Source organism: Pogona vitticeps, chromosome 1, assembly GCF_051106095.1.
Source record: "Pogona vitticeps strain Pit_001003342236 chromosome 1, PviZW2.1, whole genome shotgun sequence".
NCBI classification, from domain to species: Eukaryota; Metazoa; Chordata; class Lepidosauria; order Squamata; family Agamidae; genus Pogona; species Pogona vitticeps.
Genome location: NC_135783.1, coordinates 121,609,504 through 121,632,819, shown reverse-complemented (window position 1 = coordinate 121,632,819; position 23,316 = coordinate 121,609,504). Strand labels below are relative to the sequence as shown.

At 43.3% G+C, this 23,316-nt stretch overlaps 1 protein-coding gene across 21 annotated transcripts in view; it reads right to left on the bottom strand.

The window, feature by feature from the left end:
- The window catches only part of KHDRBS2 (KH RNA binding domain containing, signal transduction associated 2), a 520,773-nt gene that overhangs the window by 317,204 nt on the left and 180,253 nt on the right, over positions 1–23,316 (bottom strand). For 20 of the 21 annotated variants that reach the window (XR_012087305.2, XR_012087311.2, XR_012087310.2 and 17 more), the window contains exon 3: positions 9,138–9,254. The exons of the other annotated variant lie outside the window; for it this stretch is intronic. Coding sequence is in view for 2 of the 20 variants with exons in the window: in XM_073000222.2 (XP_072856323.2) it covers positions 9,138–9,254 (117 nt within the window). In the remaining 18 variants the exon portion in view is untranslated. The remainder of the gene's footprint in view (positions 1–9,137; positions 9,255–23,316) is intronic. 21 annotated transcript variants of the gene reach the window in all.

The window sequence follows — 23,316 nt, the reverse complement described above, 5'->3', positions numbered from 1 at the left end:
AAAACTCCAAAAATAAACAAGAGAGAGTACTGGAAGATGAAACTCCTAGATCAGAAAGAATAAATCAGCTACAGGAGAAGAAGAAAAGATAAACACAAATAACATTGTTGCTAATGAAGCAACTGGATTAGAGCGAAAAGAACATCTAGCAGCTGATGTGCACCGACGGTGGGGGGGGGGGGAGGAAATTCTGCTGCTGCACAATGCATATCATTGAAATAAATGACGGATCAAGATGAGTTTGAAACCATAACACAAGAATGAAAGATCTTAACATTGTAAAAGTTGGCAGAAGTGAGTTAAAGTAGAAAGTAATAAGACATTTTCAATTAGTAAATAGCAAAAAGTTTTTTTCTTTGGAAATGATAAACTTTCAGGAAAGAACAGCCAAAATCTTGTTGCTTAGTACAGTAAATCACACTAGAGAAGGCCCAGTGAATCAATGGGGGTTTGGTGAGTCACCTCCTCTGTAATTCCAGCCCAGTGAATCAATGAGTGGTTGGTGAGTCACCTCCTCTGTAATTCTCATTGATTCAAATGGGCGTTTTCTAACTACAGCCTACTTTAGTGTAGCAAGTTGCAGTTAGAGTAGGCCTACTTGAATCAATGGACCATATGCAGAAGGTGACTCACTGTTGATTCAATCCCCATTGATTCAATAGACCTGCTGTAGTGCGAGTTACTATATAAAGCAACAAGATTTTGACTAGTGTGTTTCTAATCATGAAGTGAATTATATTATCAGTAGCTATGGGCTATAAGACAAAGTTCGACATATTATCAATCAGACAGTGTGGAAGACATATCCATAACCATTACTCAAGTCTATATTCCAGCTACAGATGCTGAAGAAGAAACAGAGAGCCTTTTCCAAAGTGTGCAGGAGGAAAGTTTTCATACACCTGAACAGGATCTGTGTCTAGTCACATATGTCTGGAAAACAAAAGTAGGAAATAGAGCAGTACCAAATATTGTTGCAGATGTTGGTCTAGGAGCAAGAAACGAAGCAGGAGAAGAGGTCATGGACTTATCTGAAACCAACAATTTGTTTATTGCATGCAATAAACACATGTTTTAGGCAACTTAATAGAGAATTGTACCCATTGATATCACCAATCAAGCAATAAGTAAGGGTGCAATCAGAAGGGGATCTGTCCTACAGTTTGGTCCAGTTAGGAGACAGGCTAGTTTGTTCCTTTTCCCAGTGGCTTCATGACATACAATTGTGAACCAGCCTGACCCTTATCTATGCCTATACCTTTTTAAGCCCCTGTCAGAGGCTACTTTTTAAATGTGGGTAGGAGCGCTCCAATTTAGTTCAACTTCTGGCATGTGTGATTGCCAGTATCGAATTAAAGAGGCGCTGACAGGGTTTTCCCCCCAAATAATTCATTGCTGTGTCACGTGGGTGGCAAGCCAGTTAAGTGATCTGTCACGTACTAATAAATGGGGGTGGGTGGGGTGGGAAATTCAGTTTTCTCCTGCTCCTAAGGGAGTGGCTGAAGAGGAGTCCGAGGCCCAGCTCCCCACCCACCCACCCTGCTGTATAATTTAATGCTGTTTGACTTTGTTGGCAAGCCAATGCAATGATATACGTCACTTACAAATAGAAATAAAAGTAGGTTTTCCCTGCTCTGTACTGAAGGGAAAACAGAACAGGAGGCAGAGTCGGACCTTTTTTCCTTCCTTCCTTTCTGTTTTTTTTTTTTTAAAGAATCTACTGTTTTATCGCCTCAGAGGCAAGGCAGTGATGTGTCACATACCAATCAATTTCAAAAAAGTAAAATAAAATCCATCTTCCCCCCCTTCCCGCAGAAGAATAGACAAAGAGTAGGGGGGAAGCCCACATGATGATACTGGATGTCATGTGCCAATAAATGGGGGGGGGGGAAGAGAATCCAGCTTTCCCTTCATCCTGCAGAGTGAAAGGCCAGATGGGACTTTGGGGAGCAGTGGCAGGGAGGCCCAAGGAGAGGAACAGGCTAAATTGGGAGCGGGGGGGTGGGCGCAGTGGCTTTGCTGTGCAGTGTGGCATCCTGTACCAAACCCACCCAATCCTTGCAGATGGCTGCAACAATTGTTCCAAATCTCAGACCCTACTTCCAAGTGACCCTGTTGAGCCTGATCCAGCCCAGGATAACTTCACCATCTCATCACACCCTAAGATTAAGAATCTCCTAGTACTGCTGCCTCCTCCTAGGCTGTCTTCGTTCTTGATAGCCTGACTATAGAAAGACACAGCTGGGCAGCAGTGTTACCTCCTAATAAACGGCATCAAGGACAACAGCTTCACCTTCTTCCAGAACCAGTCCTGTGACTGGCAATATCTGAAGCAGCTCCTGCTGGGGCACGAGCCAAAAAAGAGCTATGCTTTTGAACCTTTTGCTTTGGCACGAGCAGATAGTGTTCCCATTCAATTCTTGATTTATTCACCCAGTCGCAGGGTGTAACTGCGTGCTTTAACAGCAATGAATGAATTTGAAGGAAAGCACTCTATATTTACAGTGCTCTTTGTCCTTGGATTGATTTCCCACAGGAAACCTTCAAAGAAATAGATATAAAATAGATGAGGAGAGGCATTCCAGCTAACTACTTCCACGTAATGTGTTTGTCGCATTCAAATCTGATTTGCTTTGGCTTAGATAACATGTGGGCTGATAATTGTAATTTTGCTTACCGTGCTTCATAAGGATTTTTGTGAAGTGCCTACTTAAGGTGCTTGGGTGGCACATGCAATGATGATAAAATGTCAGAAGCAGGGGGGAAAATATCATGTCTCTTGTGACAGTAAAAACAATTGGCTACAGTCCAACATTAGTTCTAATGGGAAGAGATCCAACATAATGAACGAGATTTATTCGGGAGATCCAAGGGGTATCAGGAATTTTGTTTTCTTTGTGAAGCAGATTGTCTCAACATGTCAAGACAGCTTGTCAAGTAATTGCTTGTCCCCACATGATTTCTCACTGCTGACATGAGAATGAATGAACCCTTTCCTCCCCCATGGAGGATTTTATAATATATGCAAAACGTTTATGGGCAAAACTTCCCTTTGTGCAGCACAGAGCAAGCACAGAAGGTTTGTTGTTTTCAGCCAAATCCAGTTCACACAGATGCTCAAGATTATCAAATCCTTGAACATGAGAAGAAACAAATGTGGATTTAACATCCCTGGTCAGTAATAACTTAAATCTCATTGATCTCAAATGGTCTACTCTAGGGATGTAAATCTCCACTTGTCTCATCTGCACACGTAAGGACAAGTTTTTGCAGCATTGCTGCCATCAAAGATGGCAGTAAATTTCTCACGCTGGTAAAACTGGCACGAAACTATACTTGTTTGTTTTGGAAAATTGCATAGTTTTCTTGGATAAATACTACCTTGTTTAATGATCTGGAACAGTGAGTGGATGGGTTGTACCTTTCCCCACCCATTGGATGTCCTGCATTTCTCACAAATGTGGGCTTTGGTTCTCAAAGGAAATGTGCACTAGAGACATTTTGTGCAAGCTACAGAAGCCTGGAGAGGAAAGATCTTTCTCCTGGTGCCAGTTTGGAGGTGAGAAATCTCACAGAGCTCTACACCTAACTCAGCTTAGCTGGTGGATGATGGAGCTGTAGGGCAAGGCATGCTGCTCTTGCAGAACACCTTCAACCCAGGAAGCACACAACCCCTGCCTGGAGCACTTAAAATTCTTCACAGGAGTGTCTTGTTATGTCAGGGCAACCTAAATTAATGAAAGCAAGGAATTTGGCTATCATCCTTCTGATCCCTCATCTACTATAGGGAGGATTAAGACTGGATTGAGCCCAGTGGGCTGAATTTCGCACAGAGATAGAATGGGACAAGTGAGTTGTGAATAACTGCAATGATATTAATTTCAATTGGCCTACAACTACGTGTAGCTTACTTGCACCCTCTTACTTACACCACTGGTGAAAGCCTAGTAATAACACCTGCAGACAAAAAAATTTAAGCCACTACAGAGAAAGATTATATAGGAATTAGGTTTCTGTCAAACTGCACTCTAGATGCCTGGTTGCAAGCAAATGCTTTGTTCTAAAACCACAAAAGGGGAAGTTCTGAAAGAGCTTCAAGATTACTATTTTATTTTTAAATCACTGCAGGGAATTTCTTTCAATACCATACAAAAGAAGCTTTATCTGACAAACACATGTTTTGGGAATTGTATTATTGCAATCCTTATTAATGCAAGCTTTCGAAGAAGCCCTGTAAAAGTCTATGCCAACAAAAAATAGACATTATGGACTTAGACATACAATTCATTTAAATACCTGTCTATGGTGTTATTTGCTGTCCTCTCATTGAGCAACACTGTCGCGCACCCCCAGTGTCCCTAGTTTGTTTCCCTCAAACCCAGATCCACCTTTGGACATGACTTGCTAATTTCTCCTTCTACCAACTGCCACCAGTGGATCTTTATCCATACTTTACCAATAATGTTGCATAGACACGCGTTGTCAAATATAACTGATTATTTATTATTTGGTTGTTGAATCACACAAGTAGGTTCATAGATGTTTTATTATGTTGCACTCATTAAACTCGGATATTAAACAATTTTTTTATTTGTATTACTTCACATCACTCACTGGAATAAGATCTGATGACTGTCTATTTATTTTATTATACTTCGAACTATTCTTTATCACCTCAACCAACTACACCAACTTTCCAATCTCTCCCATCAACATTCCAAACCTCCTCTCTCCTTCACTCTCAGTATCTCAACTGCCTCTCTAACTCCGCCCCTCCTGTCCCCTCATAGGCTCCAGCTCTAGAGCTCCACATGACGGACAGGTGGGACATGGGCATTCCGCCACAAAAACGTTTCAATAATAATCCATATGAGCAATGTCAAAATCTTTTGGGATATTTACATTAGAAGAGGAACTGCAGAAGCTGCCACGGGAAATTGTAACCAATCCCCAAAGTGCCAGGAGCCTGCCAAGAGCATGCTGGGTGCATGATAAGGTGAATTATCAGACACACAATCAACACATAATTGGCAACCAATTAATTAGCTGTGGTTCCTCTTGCATGTGTGCAAGTATCCAGCAGATCTCTGGCCTACAAATCTATTAGGACACTGGTAGGAAAACTATCTGCTTATTGATTTGTTTTATATTTCTATTTTGGATATTGAGGATTCAAAGCAGCTCTCAGTAATATTAACTAAAAAACACACAAAGTGCAAAACAAAAGCAATTGTTAAAACAAAATTAAATCAGAAGCCCCATTTAAGACACCATTTAAAAACAAACACAAAAGAAAAGTTTAGCAAGCAGTTGGTAACAAATACTCTCCTCAACTGCTGGTCAATTTCTGAAAGCCGATATCTGAATGTTTTAAAAAACCTGTTTATTTTGGCCTGTATTTTTTACATAGCTGCACTTATTATGTGTACTCTTACACACCTGTATTTAACACAATACCCCCTTGTAAAACATTGAATTCAATGGGATATAACTGAGTGGCTAATGATGGCTGCTGTCATCTCCCATTGTGGCTGCCCCCGTGGACACAACTGTCAACTCAGACCCTATAATTGAGGATGCCACATAAAACATTGTCAAGGTTGTTAGGGAGACACCCTGTCAACATTGTACACCAATTCAAGACGTAACAAGCTACTTCTACATTTGAAATTGATGGGTTTCACAAACACAAGAAGTCATGGTTAATGTGATGATCTAGACACCTTGTAATATATATGGAACAAAAAAAGTATTACCTTCCCATTTCTCCTAAAGAAGAATGTGTGTGTGTGTGTGTGTGTGTGTGTTTGTGTGTCTCTGTGTTTCTGCAACAGCTCCAAACCAGTGACATCTAGTCACCTTGAATTTGATGTATGTACAAAGGGGACACTATATAAGAACAGGGGACACTACATAAGAACAGGTACAGTAAGAGGAAAATCTGAATGATCATGGAAAGGAAAACATGACAGCCATATTACCTGTTTGACTAGGTTTGGGCTAGATGTGTGTCTCACCACTGGTACATGTTTTCACAAGTTCCTTTTTTTAAAAAAAATAGCATTGCAATTCTAACTCAAAGATGTGCTAGCTGTTGGGCTTAGGAATCCACAGGTGCCACTTCTACTGGCAGAAATCACGCTAGAAATCCCACTTTTGCTGTCCAGACTTGGAGGACTGAAATCTGCCAGCAGAAGAGCCTAAAAACCAGAGAAGAAGGGTGAGTTATGTACTAGGTACAAACCTCCGTCAGCTCAGGGACACAGTCACCCTGCCAAACAAAGACCTCAAGACTTTTCGGGGAGATAGGATGGGGTAAGGACTCAGCTGATTCAGTGTCAGCTCAGCTTGCTCTTAGTTATATTGGTTAGTTAAGACTGAATTCTAGGTCTGTCGTCCTTGTAGAGTCTGAGCTACAACACAAAACATGCAGTCACCATTCTGCTTAATTGTTTTGCAAGAAATGAGCCCGCTACTGCCTTTCAGTGTGTTTACACAATGCACGCAGCTAACAGCTGTGAGTGACATCCCATTTCCAGGCCTTCCGAATTCAAAATTGTGTGCATTCATGCTAAGTGATGTTGCTTGTTAAACTGGAAAAAATGACAGTGCTCAATTGTGAATGTCAGAAGACTTGTGAATGCTTCCTGCCTTCTCTTTGTTGGGGAAGGGACACTAGCTTTTTGCATTTTATAACTGTATTTTGCCTGCATACAAAGTGTATTTGTGAGAGAGATTGTGTGTGTGAAAGAGGGGGGAGGGAGACGAAGGGAGGGTGGGAGGAGGAGAATGAAAGACCCGGTAGAAGAAAAGGTCCCTTTTCAGAGACTCTTATAACCTTTCAAGCTATAATCCATTCCATACCCACTTAGCTAGGAATAGCCCTTTTGAACATAATCATCTTTATTTTTGAGTAAAGACAACCAGGGCTGCACTGCCAGCTGACTTCCTAAAAAGAAACTGTTTTATGTCAAAGGAGGGAAGGTGTCTGGTCCTTAAATCCATGTCTGAAAACATAAGCCTGTTCTTTTCCTCCTACTACCTCTCTTCAGAGCTGGAGAGATAAGAGAGGGAGTGGTGGAATGGCCAGCATAGCAGAAGGTGAGGCCTTCAAGGGAGAAGAAAAGAGTGACTATAAGCAGAAGAAAAAAGAGCTTGACGAAACTGAAAATGGACAAGGATGCAGCTAAGGGGATTCTAACAAAGGCAAAGGGACCTTTCAACCATTTTAAGATCTTCCTTGTGACTCTTTTCTGTTCTTTCAATAACTAACAATATTTGGGCTATTGAAAGAAAAGGAATTCATGCCTCATTGTTTTGTTTTTTATGCAAAGACGTTTGTGCCATTGGTATACTTACCTTAATGAAAGACACACACACACACACACACACACACACACACACACACACACACACACACACACACACACACACAAAATTGTACTTATTAGTAAAACAATAGTCATTCAACCTGCAGACACTAGTGTGGTATGGAGAACCCCTGGCACAAATTTGTCTCTGTATGTCCATGTAAAAGGAAAAGATAGTCTCCACCATCGTGCTTGCCCCTACAGATAAATGTTACAGTGTATTCTCACTCTGAAGGACCAATAATTCATATATGTCCATAATTTTAAATTGTGCAGTGCTCTGGAAGGGAGGGAGGGAGGAAACAAACATCTTTTTAAAAAATCAGTGGAAGCAACCATTCATGCCATACATCATCATACAACATCACAAATAAACTCTGATAGCAGGTATGGTAGAAACAGTCAGTTCTGTTTACCCCATCTCTGAATTCTGGCATTCCTTCAAATTATCTGAGATTCCTTCTATCACATTTTGACACTTATGAATGAGAGGAGGGTTCCGGTCTGCGGTAACAGACACAATGGCTTGAAGAGTATGGTCCCAAACAGAGGAGCTGCTCCTCTTGGTCTCCCTAAAATGCACACCCCCACTGACGACTAACTAGATATACAGAGGAATAGAGCATACACAATTAGTATAGCCCATACCTGTGTAATTTACTTAATTTTAAGAAGAAGAAAAATGTTTAGATGTGTGTTAAGTATGCACATATAATCAGTAGCCAAAGTACTTAGAAAAAAAATTAAGCACAAATGTTATTTTGAATGATTACTACTTTGGAAGACATGAACATTTCTCTAGGGAAAATGAATATCTATATATAATCCCACTTGTAATCAAATTTCACTTGTCTGTAGGTTTGTAATTGCTCCTTTTCCTCACTTTATTCCAAGGTGCTTGAAATTATTTTGTGATGTACTAAGAAAGCAATGTGAGGGTAGAAAAGGAAAAAAGAATGGCAAGCTCAACCATTTAGCTTGACTGTGTGTAATCTTATCACTTTAACTGTTGAAGAAGAGATTTATTACATGTTTGTAATGCCAGCCCAGTCTGGGAGTGACAAGTTTTAAAGGCATCGAGTGAGACAGACAGGTAATCAGAGCTCTCAGGATGGAGGGGATGTTATTTCCTCCTGTCATAAGACCTCAGTGAAAATTGGTTGTTATCTTATGATGGGCCCAATTCCCTCTTGTATTCATCATGTTAAGCAAACAACTCACATCGTTGATTTTAAAAAGCACACTCTATAATTTAAGCACTAAAAGTTTTGAAGTTCAGTGATTAAGAAAAAAATGTCAAGTTTTTGTCAATGCGGTCATGTACCGCCAGATTAAGATACACATTTTTTTAAAAAACCCTCTTGTTCATGGTAGTTGCTATGCAATGCAAATTGCAAGATGCTTCAACTCAATTCCAGATTTTCTTCCCAAATTCAGTTTGGACAAGAACAGAATGCAAGCAAAGTAAAATGATACGTATCTGTCCAGAGGTAAAAGTTTTACATCAAGGGCAGTGAATATGTGGATTCCAAATTTGCATATTTTACCATCCCTTTGCCAACATAGTTAATGATGTGGAATCATGTGAGTTGCAACCCAATAACATACAAGGGGTCACACTTTTCCTGTACAAAATAAGGGCAGCTTGTCCTAAGAGTTTAACATTTATTGAATGGCATATAGTAATTTTTTCTACATATAATGTAACTGAAAATATCATTGAAATATCAATCCACATGGTTGAAAATCAAGACTTGGGCACTGTACCTTGGCTTTGTCCCTCATTGAACCTTTACCAAGGATCGACATTTTTGCACCTGTTTCTTCTTGTAACCTTTTCAAAGAATTTCCTCTTGGACCCAGCAGTTTGCCCACAAAGTTAAACTAAAAGAAAGGGAAGAAAACAGGGAAAGATGGAAGTTAGAAGAGATTTGCTTCTGGAATGGGAGCACATATTGAGAAGGAAAGTATTCTGTTGGGGTAACCACTTTTGACTTTTGAACTGTTTCACTTAGGAGATAAGAGTTTAAAACAGGACAATTGCCACTATTTTCAAAGGTGATGTCCTCCCCACATCATGTGTGCCTAATGGGGAATTCCACCCAAGCTTTTTTAAATCTTATCATACCTAGTTTCTTAGGTATCAGAGGCTACACTTTTGACTTTCTTGTAGAGACCCTACTAGAGACCCATTGACTCCATGTACTCCGAATCATCAACATATTCTACTTCATCTGGATTCAGCATTTATTTTGTTACTGGTTTTGTCCCCATGCTCATTCACCATGCTTGAAGAGACCAAAACAGATGTGGCATTTGGAGTTCACATTTTATATTTAAACCCAGATACTTTCTATCAACTAGAAAGGTGGGCAATAGCTTTATTAGATCACTAAAAACTCAAAAGCAGGCACAGGCTAGCTTTCCACTCCAGCAGGGCCCTTCATCAGGCTGAGTATTGCAGAACTGGGAAGCAAAAATCGAAGATTTCCAAAACACTTCAACATAATCTTGGCCAGATGTTAAGACCAGGAGAATAACCATTTAAAGTGAGTTTCAAAATGGCTGATGCAACCTTTTAGGATTAGTTTCACATATATGGTTCCTCCTCCTGCTATGTTGATTGTATAGTCTCTTACCACCCCACCCCCCAGTTTTAGGGATTAAAGTCTGCTAATCTGTCAGCATCTATCCGACTACCTTATGTCAAAGCTAATGGCTCCTGTGTTTCTGTTAATTAGTTACCCAGAAGAACAACTACCAGTGGCATTCCTCTTGAATAGCACATTGTGTAGAATATGGAGACTGGGATTTTTTACATATTTGCCATTGTAGTGCAAAAAAGAAAACAAACAAACAAAAAAAACCCAACAACCCAGAGACCATTTAAAAATAAACATACACTGGAGAAATCATATTTCAGTGAAAAAATATCCTTCAAAATTCAATAACTTTGCTTTTTAAAGTCAAGACTTCTAATTCTGTTGTTGTTTCTTACAGTTCCCCAGACAGCTACAGTTTATGGGGCAATATATGCTGCAATTCCCAGCAAATAGGCAATGCGAAATGAATAGGCTTCTAGAAGCAACAAGTGGTTTGTTTTACACTGCAATGTTGACAAGCTGAAAACTGTTATGCATAGAATGTTTTTACAGTACAGTACAGAAACCTTTATTGGCATGCTGCATAAATAAAACGATAAAACAATAAAATACCGGGGAAAGATTCATTACTGGGGGGAGGAGGAACCAGAACATCAAAGTTGGAGCCCCTCGTTTTGGGGGAACATGTTGCGGCGTCTCTGGATAATGGCCTGGACGTATCTGGCGGTTGATAGAGTGACTTCCTTGCTAAGGTCACCTAGAAGGTATTGTATTTTCCTCAGGTCTGCCCATCCGGAATGAAGGGGGAGAAAGACCATCTGATGTGACAGGCGGATATCCTTGTAGAGTGTACAATAAAATAGCATGTGCTGCAGGGATTCAGTCTTTCCCTGCCCACATGGGCAGATTCTCAATTCTGATTTCCCAAGATGGCGCCGCGAGCAGACGCACCATGTACAGCTCCGGCGTAATCTCTACATTTGGCTGATTATTAAAACAAACAGGAGCTGCCCCCCTACTTTCTAGTTTCTGTTTCTCCTCGGGGGCCACACACGTGGAAATATGGGGAAGAGGAGAAGATACAAACATCCTCACAGCCAAGAGAATTCGCCGGCCAAGTCATCTAAACAGAGGCGGTTGGAAGATTGCCCGACATGGTCAGACGCCGCTGATCCAGGGGGTGAGTCTGCCAAACCTGGCTTTCCCGGGTTCCCTAGCAGAGACTTTGCAGAGGACCAGCTGTCTCCATCCCCGACTTATCAAGTCAAACAGCTCTCACTGAATGAGAGCGTCTTTAGCAACTACTTTTTATCTCTGCTCGGCGAGTACTGTGTACTCACTGGAAAGACTATCACATTTATATGCCAGCAGCTTAACTCTATCATAGCCCAGCTGGACCTGATTAATAAGACCATGCTGCCCACATCCTCATGTCTTGAACTAAACTCCGGATTCCACCTTAATCGCTCAGATAGAACAGCAAAAGCTACCGCTCCTGACAATCAGACGTATGCAGAGGTCTCCAAGGGAACAAGCCGCTGCCTAATGAGAAATCAAATTGTGCTAGAGGTCTGGGACACCCCTCTAAACAAGGGCAGATGGTCAAATAAGCAACGCGTACTCAACTCACTGGGCAGTCTCTTATCCTTGGACAACCATGGGATTGATCTCTTGGAGGCGACACGTCTCCCGCGGTCTTCCTGGCGGCCGCGCTGCCTATGTGTGCTGCTGAAGTTCCAAAGCCTCAGAATTCCCCGACTACTCCATGAGAAAAAATATCTTCTTGAATTTTACAATATATTCCTGCGCAGAGTGTTCAGCGACATGCCAATTAAATCTCTGATTCCAGCGAACGTGCTGAACCGCTCCTTATCATCTGCCTCCATATCTACAAGGCCAAGTCTTGGACAGCTGCCCAGCTTGCAGCCAAGAGACAACGGCCTTCAGAATACAAGCTCCCAAGCTGATTTTCCACCTGGCAAGAGCATAGGAGCTCTTTCCTTATTATCTGAACTAAAAGCAGCAACCAACAACATTGAAAGCTCTCTAGTCAAGCTAAAATCCTTTCACCCTGAGCCCCGCATGGATCCATTCCCGCCCTGTCTCCACACAAGCAGCGTCCAGGCCAGCCGAAAAGGCAAAGGGAAGAGGAACAGTAAGGTTCTGTGTAACATTTCTCCTCCTGTCCCTCCAGAAACCAAGCCAACAGCCGACGCTTCGGGTAACACTCTCCCTGGAATAAGGGCCCCAAATCTATCGTTCAAACAAACGTTTGCCAGCAAGCTCCCGATCACTCACGACCAAGCTACACCAGCAGTTCTGACGTCACCAGTACCACCAGCCAGTCCCTCAGCCGAAACATCGGGTCAACAGGGGCCATGTGACTTTTCTCCAAAGAAAGTTACATTGGGGGAGTCACTGCCTTTGACGAAGTCCAAAGCCATCCCAACCCTGGAGCATCCTTCCCGCAAGTCCACCGACATGTGTCCTCCGACTGAGTCATTGCTCATCCCATCTCACGCACGGCCCAGCCCCAGCTCCACCAATTGCCCAGACTTAGGAGATCTTCTACTGCAGCTCGACATTGACATAGACAATGAGTCCCTGCCCAATGAGGCCATCGATGGGTTTAAAGTGCTGCCACGGGAAAACCAGAACCAGGTGCTCAGGAAGGTTGAGGCTCTAGGGCAGGAACTGAGGTCCCTAGTCGAATCTTCCCAACCCAAGAGTTCCCCTGAAGAACCTTCATCCCCTCGGGGGACTAAAGTTTCAAATACACCGACTGCCAACCAGCCCATGCTTTGGGCAATAGACAGCAAGGGCAGATCCCCCCCACATAAGGAATGTCCCCAGGCAGAGCTGCCCCCACCCACTCCCTCAAGGACAGATCATATGCTGCCATCCTCCCCTCTGCCCTCTGGTGCTCAGCTCAACAGAGCAGCCCTGAGACCACCGGAGGACCTGCCAGGACGTGATGGAAGGGGCCACAGCTACACAGTTCAACTTCCAACTCTCCCCCAACTACCTAACACTCTAGAGTCCAGCCAGAGCAAAGACCTGCTGACACCTCTGCAAACGCACTGCTCCTCACTCAATCCAGCAAAAGTGATTGTGGATATTCACAACCCAGAGGAACCCATCGACAGCCCCACGGCTCCGCCGGTTCTGTTCGAACCCTTGGATATCCCGGACGCAGTTAACTCAATCAGGGCGGATTCCTATGCCGAAGGTTTGCCTCCGGATCCAATGACGTGCGCCCCACTGGATCCAATGATGCGCGCCCCATTGTTGCCTACCAACTGACTCACTGCCAATTTACCCTCCACTGCCCCCTCTAACAACCTAAGACTGATCTCTTGGAACGTGGCGGGATGGTACAGCAAAACGCAGGACCCTGAGTTCAGTGACTTCCTTCGAGGTTCCAGTATCATACTGCTACAAGAAACGTGGGCAGTTCATCCCATATCTCTAGCTGGATACGTCGCCTACTCTCTTCCAGCTCAAAGGCCCACGGCAAAGGGCCGCCCATTCGGGGGACTAGCAATATTTGTAGCTGACTTTCTAGCCTCAAATCCCATACTCACAATTGACGGCAACTGCAAAATTCAGGGCATAAAACTCAAATCCAGGAATCAAGAGCTCCTAGTAGTCAATGTCTACATGCCCCCAGCACCCTCTAAGTCCCACAGATCTAGCCAATGGGAATCCCTGAGCTCTGCCCTAGATAATCTCGAGCTCCAGTTCCCTGGGATGCCACTACTGCTGGCAGGCGACTTCAACGCCAGGGTAGGTCAGGGAGAGGCCATCTTCAACCGCATCATGGACACATTTAGCGACACCTCCCCCCTACATCCTTATGTTTCAGGGAGGCTGTCCAAAGACCACCAAATCAACGACGCGGGGATCCACCTGGCACAACTCTGCTTACTCCGAGGCCTCATCTGGCTAAACGGCCTCACTGAGGCTGACAGCGAGGGTGAGTTCACGTTCATCTCCCCACGCGGATCCAGCACAATAGACTACATCTTGATCCCAACTTCCTTGCTAACGCGTGTGGCTGAGTTCCGAGTGGGAGAGCTTCTAGCCAGCGATCATCTCCCCTTATGCTGCAGCCTTGCCCCCAATCCAGACTCGACACCCTTGACCAACCCGGACCCCGAGGAGCCCTCAGCGATTCTGCCCAGAATCCAATGGAATCACAGAACCAAACAATACTTCGAAAAAACAATCAATCCAGAGACGACACCGCAAGGCTCCCTCAACTGGCTATCTTCATCAAAGCCTGGAGACCTCATCCAAGGATTCGAGAACTTAATAGACTCCATAGCAGCTAGCCTCGGGCGGCCCCCCCAACAACTTCAGAAAAGACTGACCTCGGCCACAGGCCCTAGATTAGACAAGGACTGTATCGCCCTGAAGCAGGACATGAGGAGGATCTATAACAACTACAGATCCTCTAAGGCCCTCAAGCTCCCCTCCCAGTACTTCGAGCTGAAAACCCACCTCAGGTCAGCCATTAAGAAACTCCAGCATCGCTCTGCAATGGTTCGATGGTCCTATTTAGTCGAGGCGATTAATTCAGGCAATAACAAAAAATTCTGGGACGTAGTTTCTGGTTCCTTCATCTTTAAGAAGACCTCACAGGACCTCCCCCATATACCAGCCGAGACGTGGGAACATCATTTCTTGGCTACTTTTCACGACAGCTGCAAGCCCACAGTGCCAACTGATCCGCCCCCACCTTGCGACCTTCCAGACTGGGCACCAGTCACAACTAGCCAAATAACACAACTCATAGGCCAACTTAGAACTGGAAAGGCCCCAGGCCCCGACGCCCTCCCTTCGGAATTGCTACAGGCCTACACCGAGTGGTGGGCGCCGGTGCTCGCTGCCCTGTTCACCGCCGTCAATGAATCCGGTATGATGCCCAGGACGTGGACACAGGCTATAGTAATTCCGATTTACAAGAAGGGCGACAAGAAATCCCCAAACAACTATAGACCTATAAGTCTGCTCGACATCATTGGGAAGATGTACGCCAGTCACCTACTTCACAAACTTCAAGATTGGCTACTAGATCAAGACATCCTGGGACCCGAACAAGCGGGTTTCAAGGCGGGAAAGTCTACACTAGACCACTGCCTGATCCTATCCCACATGATCTCCAAATACGCCTCACAACTCAATACCCGCCTCTACGCAGCCTTCTTAGACCTAAAAGGGGCCTTCGACTCCATCAATAGAGATATCTTATGGCTAAAGCTCGCTAGGCTGGGTATGGATAGGAGGCTCCTATTTCTAATTCAAAAATTGCACGCAGGCTCCACATGCCGTATAAAAATTTCGTCGAAAGGGGCTCTTTCCAACCCCATTCTCGCCAACAGAGGAGTGAAGCAAGGCTGCGTCCTGGCCCCCACCCTGTTCAATTTATTCATCAATGACCTCGCCCCACTTCTATGCAATATCATCGGACACAGCCCCAAACTAGGCCATCTACAGATACCGATCCTACTGTACGCGGACGACATGGTCCTTCTTTCCCGTACAAGGGTCGGCCTAAAGCGGCTCATTACCTGCTGCCTTGACTATTTATCACACAATAACCTTCAATTAAACTTCGAGAAAACCAAAATCATAGTCTTCGGCAAGGCTTGGAAATCTTTCCCATGGTCCTTCCATGGGAAATCTATCCAGCAGGTCAGAGAGTTCAAGTATTTGGGCGTTTTCTTTCACTACCGTCACTCCTGGACAACTCACCAACGGGCAGCAACTAAGTCTGCCAAGCTCTCGGCACAAGCCATCCTACGTTTCCACCACACCTGGGGCCATGGCTACATCCCCGCTGCCCTGCAGATCTTCAACTCGAAATCAGTCTCACAGCTCTTATACGGCGTCCCCATCTGGATGTCTTCACTACACAGCTCCGTGGAGAGAGTCCAATCTGTATTTCTATACAAAATCTTAGGCCTTCCCCACTGTGTTCCATATGCTGCCCTATGTCTTGAATGCGGTCAACAGAGAATTGAAACTAGGGCCTGGCTCAGTTTCCTAAAATACTGGGTCAAAATCTGTTTTCTCTCTCCTAAGGACACCCTGCTTCAAGCCCTGCTTGCTGACAGTTTGTTACCCAATGGCCTGGCCCTATTCTTAAAGAAAATCAAGACCCTAGGGCTGTCACCAGACCTAATGGGCTCAATACCCCCCTCTAGGGAATGTTTTTAGTCCTCCAAAAAGGTTCTATTTTTATTGGTGCCTTGTTTGATTATATACTAGGTCATATCAACTGTTTAAACCAAGAGATGAGCTCATCTATATAGAAAACTCCTATGCTGGCACAGTTCAATGAAACAGATGGTCAGTAACTTTAAACAAACATATTTCAGAGTACAGGTCCATACGGATATAGCAAGCTATTCCTTCTGTTTTCAGTCTAGCAATTTTCTGTCAAGTTGTGCCATGTAAAGTAAAGGATATTTAAATAGTCACAGCATTAAAATAAAATAATTGTGCTCAGGGTCCAATCTATTTGTTTTATGACAGAATTTTCATTGCTGGTTTTCTAACTGGTAAGTAATATTTGATTTTTCTGTGCTGTATGTGATCTATGGCGGGGACCCAATATTGCCATGACTTCTTCTAGACCCAGAAAGGACTCCAACTAAGCAGAGTCTCCTGCTGGAGGAAGTGACAGAGAAAGAAGTAATTTTGTGGATTCTTTTTTCCACATTCTCCTCATGTTACCATCTCCCATGCTGTTCTGGAGGGGCCCAAAACACACTAGAATAAATTTTCATGGGGCATAAGAGATTTCAAGGCTTCATGGCAAAAGGCAAACTTGTGAAAAACAACTCCCCTGTTCCAACCAGTGAAAGCATCCCACTGATGGCACAGTGCTTAAACTGCTGTGCTGCAGCCTAAACTGTACTCACGACCAACCTGGGGTTCAATCCCAGGTAGCCGGCTCAAGGTTGACTCAGCCTTCTATCCTTCCGAGGTTCGTAAAATGAGTACCCAGCTCACTGGAGGGGCAATGTGAGCATGCATAATTAACTTGTAAACCGCCCAGAGAGTGCTTGAAGCGCTATAGGGCAGTATATAAGCAGCACGCTTTGCTTTGCTTTTGATGGACTTCTGCTTACAAGAATTCAGGATGCAAGCATATGACTTGAAACATTTGGAAGATCTCAAGCAGAGATAGACTCTGTGGTAAAACTATTTATTCCTTTGTTTTATATATATATATAGATAGATATAGATATAGATATAGATATAGATATAGATATAGATATAGATATAGATATAGATAGATAGATAGATAGATAGATAGATAGATAGATAGATAGATAGATAGATAGATAGATAGATAGATAGATAGATAGATAGATAGATAGATAGATAGATATAAAACAAAGGAATAAATATATATATACACATATTCTCTCTGAGTACAAAGTGGCATAGGTGACTCCCTTTCTTTTGGAGGGACGACCCTTGCCGCAAAGAGTGAGGTCCGCAGCTTGGGGATACATCTGGACCCGGCGGTAACCATGGAAACCTGGGTGGCGTCCGTGGTCTGTTCCGCCTATTTTCATCTATGGCGGATTGCCCAGCTGCGGCCATATCTTGATCGGGGAGCCCTCACTACTCTAGTCCATGTGCTCGTAATCTCGAGATTAGACCATTGTAACACACTCTATGTGGGGCTGCCTTTGAGGCTCATGCGGAAACTTCAGATGGTCCAGAATGCAGCAGCCAGGCTTATTAGTGGGGTGAGAAAATATCAGCACATCTCCCCTACTCTGGCTGCACTGCACTGGTTACCTATTCGTTTCCACATTGACTTCAAAGTATTAATGATTACATATAAAGCCCTAAACGGTTTGGGACCTCAATATTTGGCAGATCGCCTCCTCCCACCCAGATCTACCCGAGTCACCCGACATAGCCAGCAGGGACGGCTGAGGAGACTGACGCCGAGGGAGGCCCAGAAGGAGAAAACAAGAAACCGAGCCTTCTCGGCGGTCACCCCTCGGCTGTGGAACACACTTCCCACTGAAATTCGGCTGGCACCCTCGCTGAGTGTGTTCAAAAACCAACTAAAAACTTGGTTATTCAGAGAGGCCTTCCCCCCAGTCACCTAAGTTCTTTTCTTTCCTTTTTTCTGGTTCTTAATTTTGCCATCTTGGATAGTATTAATTATAATAATTGCACTATGCTAATTATTTTTTTTACATTGTTTAATGTGTTTTAATTTTTGTAAGCTGCCCCGTGTAGACGTTGTCTAGAGGGGCGGGGTAAAAATTGAATGAATGAATGAATGAATGAATGAATGAATGAATGAATGAATGAATGAATGAATGAATGAATAAATAAATAAATAAATAAATAAATAAATAAATAAATACTTCCTCCTCCCCACTTTATCTTCTTAAGAATATAGCCTTTGGGTTTGCTAGCATGCTTAGAAGGGAGTCACAAGCAGTGAGGAGTCCAAAGCAGAGAGGTTCCTCTTCACATGTACGTGCTACAGGTAAGAACTCTGAAAAATCTGTGTTACTACTCATGGGCTGAGCCTACATGTGAGCAGGAGCCTTCTCTTCTTCAGGTTCATTGCTGCTTATGTGAGGAAACTGATGATGGCTGTAGGGCTCTATGCTCACCTCTAAACATGTGATAAACCCAGAGGCTATAATACCTGAATAGCATTAAAAAGGCAAGCCCCAGGCCAATATGCTTGATAATCACATGGAGAACCTACATCTTCTGAGTGCCCAACACACTATCACAAAGTCTCCCAATGACTTCACTTTTTTTGTGCGCAAAGATTTTAATGCTTTGATAGACTTGTGCTGTGCTGTTGGTGGTTGCTCAGTGTACAGTGGTTCCTCTTGATGTTGTACCCATAAGGTAAGCACAGTTCTCCAATCATACCTGTGTACCTTGAAAGAAATCGCCCAAAAATTGAGACTTTGTAGATGCTAACTGTGTATCACTTAACAAAATGGAACCATGAGCAGTGTTGCCCCAGAAGATCTCAAAAGCAGGGGAGAAGATGTCATTTGTGACATTTTGAAATAAAATCATTTACTGAATATGTACTTTATTGTGAGTCTAGCTAGCCCCAACAAGGTCAAATGAAGATCCCTCCTCCATCGCTGGGGACATGGTGGTGCTGCGGGCTAAACTGCAGAAGCCTGTGCTGCAGGGTCAGAAGACCAAGCATTTGTAAGATCGAATCCACGCGACGGAGTGAGCTCCCGTCGCTTGTCTCAGCTCCCGCCAACCTAGCGGTTCGAAAGCATGCAAATGCAAGTAGATAAATAGGGACCACTTCGGTGGGAAGGTAACAGCGTTCTGTGTCTAAGTCGCACTGGCCATGTGACCACGGAAGATTGTCTTCGGACAAACGCTGGCTCTATGGCTTGGAAACGGGGATGAGCACCGCCCCCTAGAGTCGAACACGACTAGGCAAAAATTGTCAAGGGGAACCTTTACCTTTACCTTACCTCCATCGCTGAATCCCTATACAACAGATGACTGCTTGAAAACACATTCGGGTTTATTAAACTAGGAAATGGTGTAACAACAAGTGGCTTAGAGTCGCATTCTGCTTCATCTGGCCTCGCTGATCCCACTGGCCTGAGGTCAGTTTCTAAAGTCTCTGGTCCCCTGATTCCATCTACCGAGGACATCAGGTCCTTACCACTGGACCACTCTGCTCTGTATCTCATAGAGTCCCATGACCAGAGCACCCTAGTCTCCTGATTACCCCTAACAAAGAGGGCATATACATCCACAATGAGGGCAGTTGGCGGACAAATGTCTTTTCTGACAGTTGTATTGGTCCTGGCTCCCCAAGGATTCTTCCCAGGTTCTCTTGATACTTACGCTCCTGAGGCTTCTACCTGTGTCAGCATTGGCTGTGTGTTTTCAGTTCTCCCACCTTTCTAGTGGTCTTCCATTTATGTCCTGCCCCAGTAGGATGGGTGGTAAGGGGTCTTGTGGCGTTCATGTTTCTCACACTCACCTTTAGGAACCCATAGCTGTATCAGAACCATCCCACCAAGGACCTTCTTTATAAATATATTTTCATTCCTCTGAGGGTTCTGCCTCTTCTGGAGAATCCTCCACCCAATAGATTCCAGTCAATTTTTCCTGGACGTTTCACCAAGTCTCCTCCTCTGGGTCCTCCTTGAGTTCTTCCCATCTTTCAAAAGCCCCTTGCCCGCCATCTCTTATCCTGTCCTTTCCCAGGTTCTCCGGGGTTTTTCTCCCACTCCTTTCCAGGCTCTATTTGTCAGCCCACTTCCTCTCTTTTAAGGCTCCCTTCTTTCTTTCTCCCCTGATGGCAGGGCCTCCTTTATATCTGGCACTCACCAGAAATATTTATTTATTTGTTTATTTTATTTATATCCCGCCTATCTAGTCCCTCAGGACCACTCTAGGCGGCTTACAACAGATATATAACAATGTAATTAAAACAATTTTAAATGAGGGAAGAAACAGGATGGGGGATGGGGGAAAGGATGGGGAAAACACTAGGAGAGAAGAAAAGGGAAGATCAGGAATTAGCTGAGGGGAAGGCCTGCCGAAACATCAGTGTTTTTTAGTTGATTTTTGAAAGTACCCAGTGAGGGAGCCACGCGAATGTCAGGGGGAAGGTTATTCCAGAGGCGAGGAGCCACCGCCGAGAAGGCCCGATTTCTTGTCTTTTCTTTCCGGGCCTCCCTCGGCGTTAGGCTCCTCAGCCTCACCTCCTGACTCGCGCGAGTGACACAGGTAGAGCTTGGTGGAAGTACCACTCCCTTCTTTCTAACTGGGCACTCTCCAATTGCCCATGTTGACTTCACCTCATATGCTTCTGTTTGGGCCCTGCTTTCCTGGGAACAGCACATGACCGTGTTCTCCTCTTTGGGGTCTTGTGTGGGAACCCCTTCAGATGAAGGGACACAGTGTGTGGGCCCTGTGTTGGAGCACAATGGCTCACTTTATGGGGCATCCATGTGCCAGTCCTCCTCACATGAATATATACTATAATGTTTACTAAACGGAAGCCTTGTCTTCAGTCTCACTTAAACAGTTAAAACAACAACTGATTGACAATTGGTATGCATGATATTACAGCTGCAGGAGAACAAACCAATTTGACCTCAAATGAACTGAATATTCATGAGTTTCAACATTCATATCGGAACTTACTCTTTGGCAGAGTAGAATTACTCATAGAACCAGTGGGAAATTATTCCCAAAGCAGTCTGAAAAGTTGTTTTATGCAAAGGGATATGATGGCACATAAAATGAACCTATACAACAGGATTATACATCAAGATTTGGCTCAGATTCTGATCCAACACTTTGGAAACTGGCCTGCTCCATCTATGCATACTTCATAAGAAACGGTGCACAGACATATAATCCATGTTTAATAAGTATAGCAGAAAATCCTCATATAAATATACATATCAAACATATTATCATACTGGAAAATAATAAATCAGTGAAAAGCAGCAGCCCATCTTATTTTAAGTCAATGGAGACTGTTACTCAGAACGGTATATCAGTGTTTTTATGGAACATTTTTAATTACATGATCATCCTGTATTATGCATTATATATAACCAGCCTGGCTGACATTCAAGTTGGAGGAGACTTAATTATTTTAGAAATTGTATATCAAAATCTAATTAAAGGATGCATTATAATTCACTGAAATGTTGATTTCATCATTAATAGTAATTACAATTAAGGCAGCACTTACGCAGTGATCTGCATGTTCATAACACAATGCAAACATTAATTTTCTTATTCAAGTCATGTTCATATTCAAAGAAAAATACTGCTTTCAACTTGAGTGATGCGTCCGTATGTATTAGCATGCTTTGAAAGACAGAGCATGTATTTGAAAGCAGTTATGTGTAAACTCAGGGTTACCTATGATGTTACATTTCCTACCATTTTGACAACACGTACAGGAAAATTACCTGAAAGTGAGGTAAGCTACTGTATTTTTTGCACCATAAGACTCACTTTTTCCCCACAAAACAGGGGTGTGGAAAGTCTGTGCGTCTTATGGAGCGAAGAAAACAGATTATATTTTCCTGTTTTCTTCTCCTAAAAAATTGGTGCGTCTTATGGAAAGGTGCGTCTTATGGAGCGAAAAATACGGTATTTCTTTTAACTTTCATGCATTAGGATGGGACATTTTGGTCCCCCAGAATCACATTTTGCAGAATCTCCAAAGAACTAGACATTGAACAACATTATTGTAAAGGATGTTCTTGAATTGCAGTCACTGACTGTTTGTCCTCTTCTGTTCTGCTTTGTTTTGTTTTGTTTTGCAGCCTTTAGGTTTCCAGGGGGTTCCACGTACCCATCTGTCGATCTTGCAGGGCCATACTCACTCATTTTACTTCTTGTCTGCCTAAAATTCTTTTTTTATTATTTTAATTAAAAAAAATTAAGAGGTTCTGCTCCTCAACAGTTTGGAAGAGTTTGGTTGTTGTGGGTTTTTCGGGCTCTTTGGCCGTGTTCCGAAGGTTGTTTCTCCTAATGTTTCGCCAGTCTCTGCAGCCGGCATCTTCAGAGGACAGCACGCTGTGCTCTGGTGTAGTTGGCTTGGGAGTGCACTCCCAAGACAACTACACCAGAGCACAGCGTGCTGTCCTCTGAAGATGCCGGCCACAGAGACTGGCGAAACGTTAGGAAAAACAACTTTCAGAACACGGCCAAAGAGCCCGAAAAACCCACAACAACCATTGGAGCCCAGCCGTGAAAGCCTTCGCGAATGTATTGGGAGAGTTTCTTTCTTCTTTTATTTTTTTTACATTTCCAAAACAAAAACAAATACAAAAATACAAAATACTTACTATACAATCTAAACCACAGTGCACCCATACCCACAGGACCCTTTGGAACAATACTTTTAATACAAACTTCCTTTCCAAAATTGTATTGATTGTTGTTTAGAGCAGTGGTTCTTAACCTTGGGTTTCTCAGGTGTTTTTGGACTGCAACTCCCAGAAGCCTTCACTACCAGCTGTGCTGGCTGGGGTTTCTGGGAGTTGCAGTTCAAAAACACCTGAGTAACCCAAGGTTAAGAACCAATGGTTTAGAGGCTTTCCTCTTTTCTTTCACTAATACAAATTCAAGAAATCTATCCCAAATAGCATAAAAATATTTGAACTTATTTCCCCTCTTTTCATCTTTAGTAGTCAATTTATCATTTAATGCAATGTCCCATACTTCATTATACCAATCTTCTAATTTAATATCATTTTTGTCTTTCCAGAATCTAGCTATTAACATACTAACACCTGTTCATAAAATTGGAAATCAATTCCTTT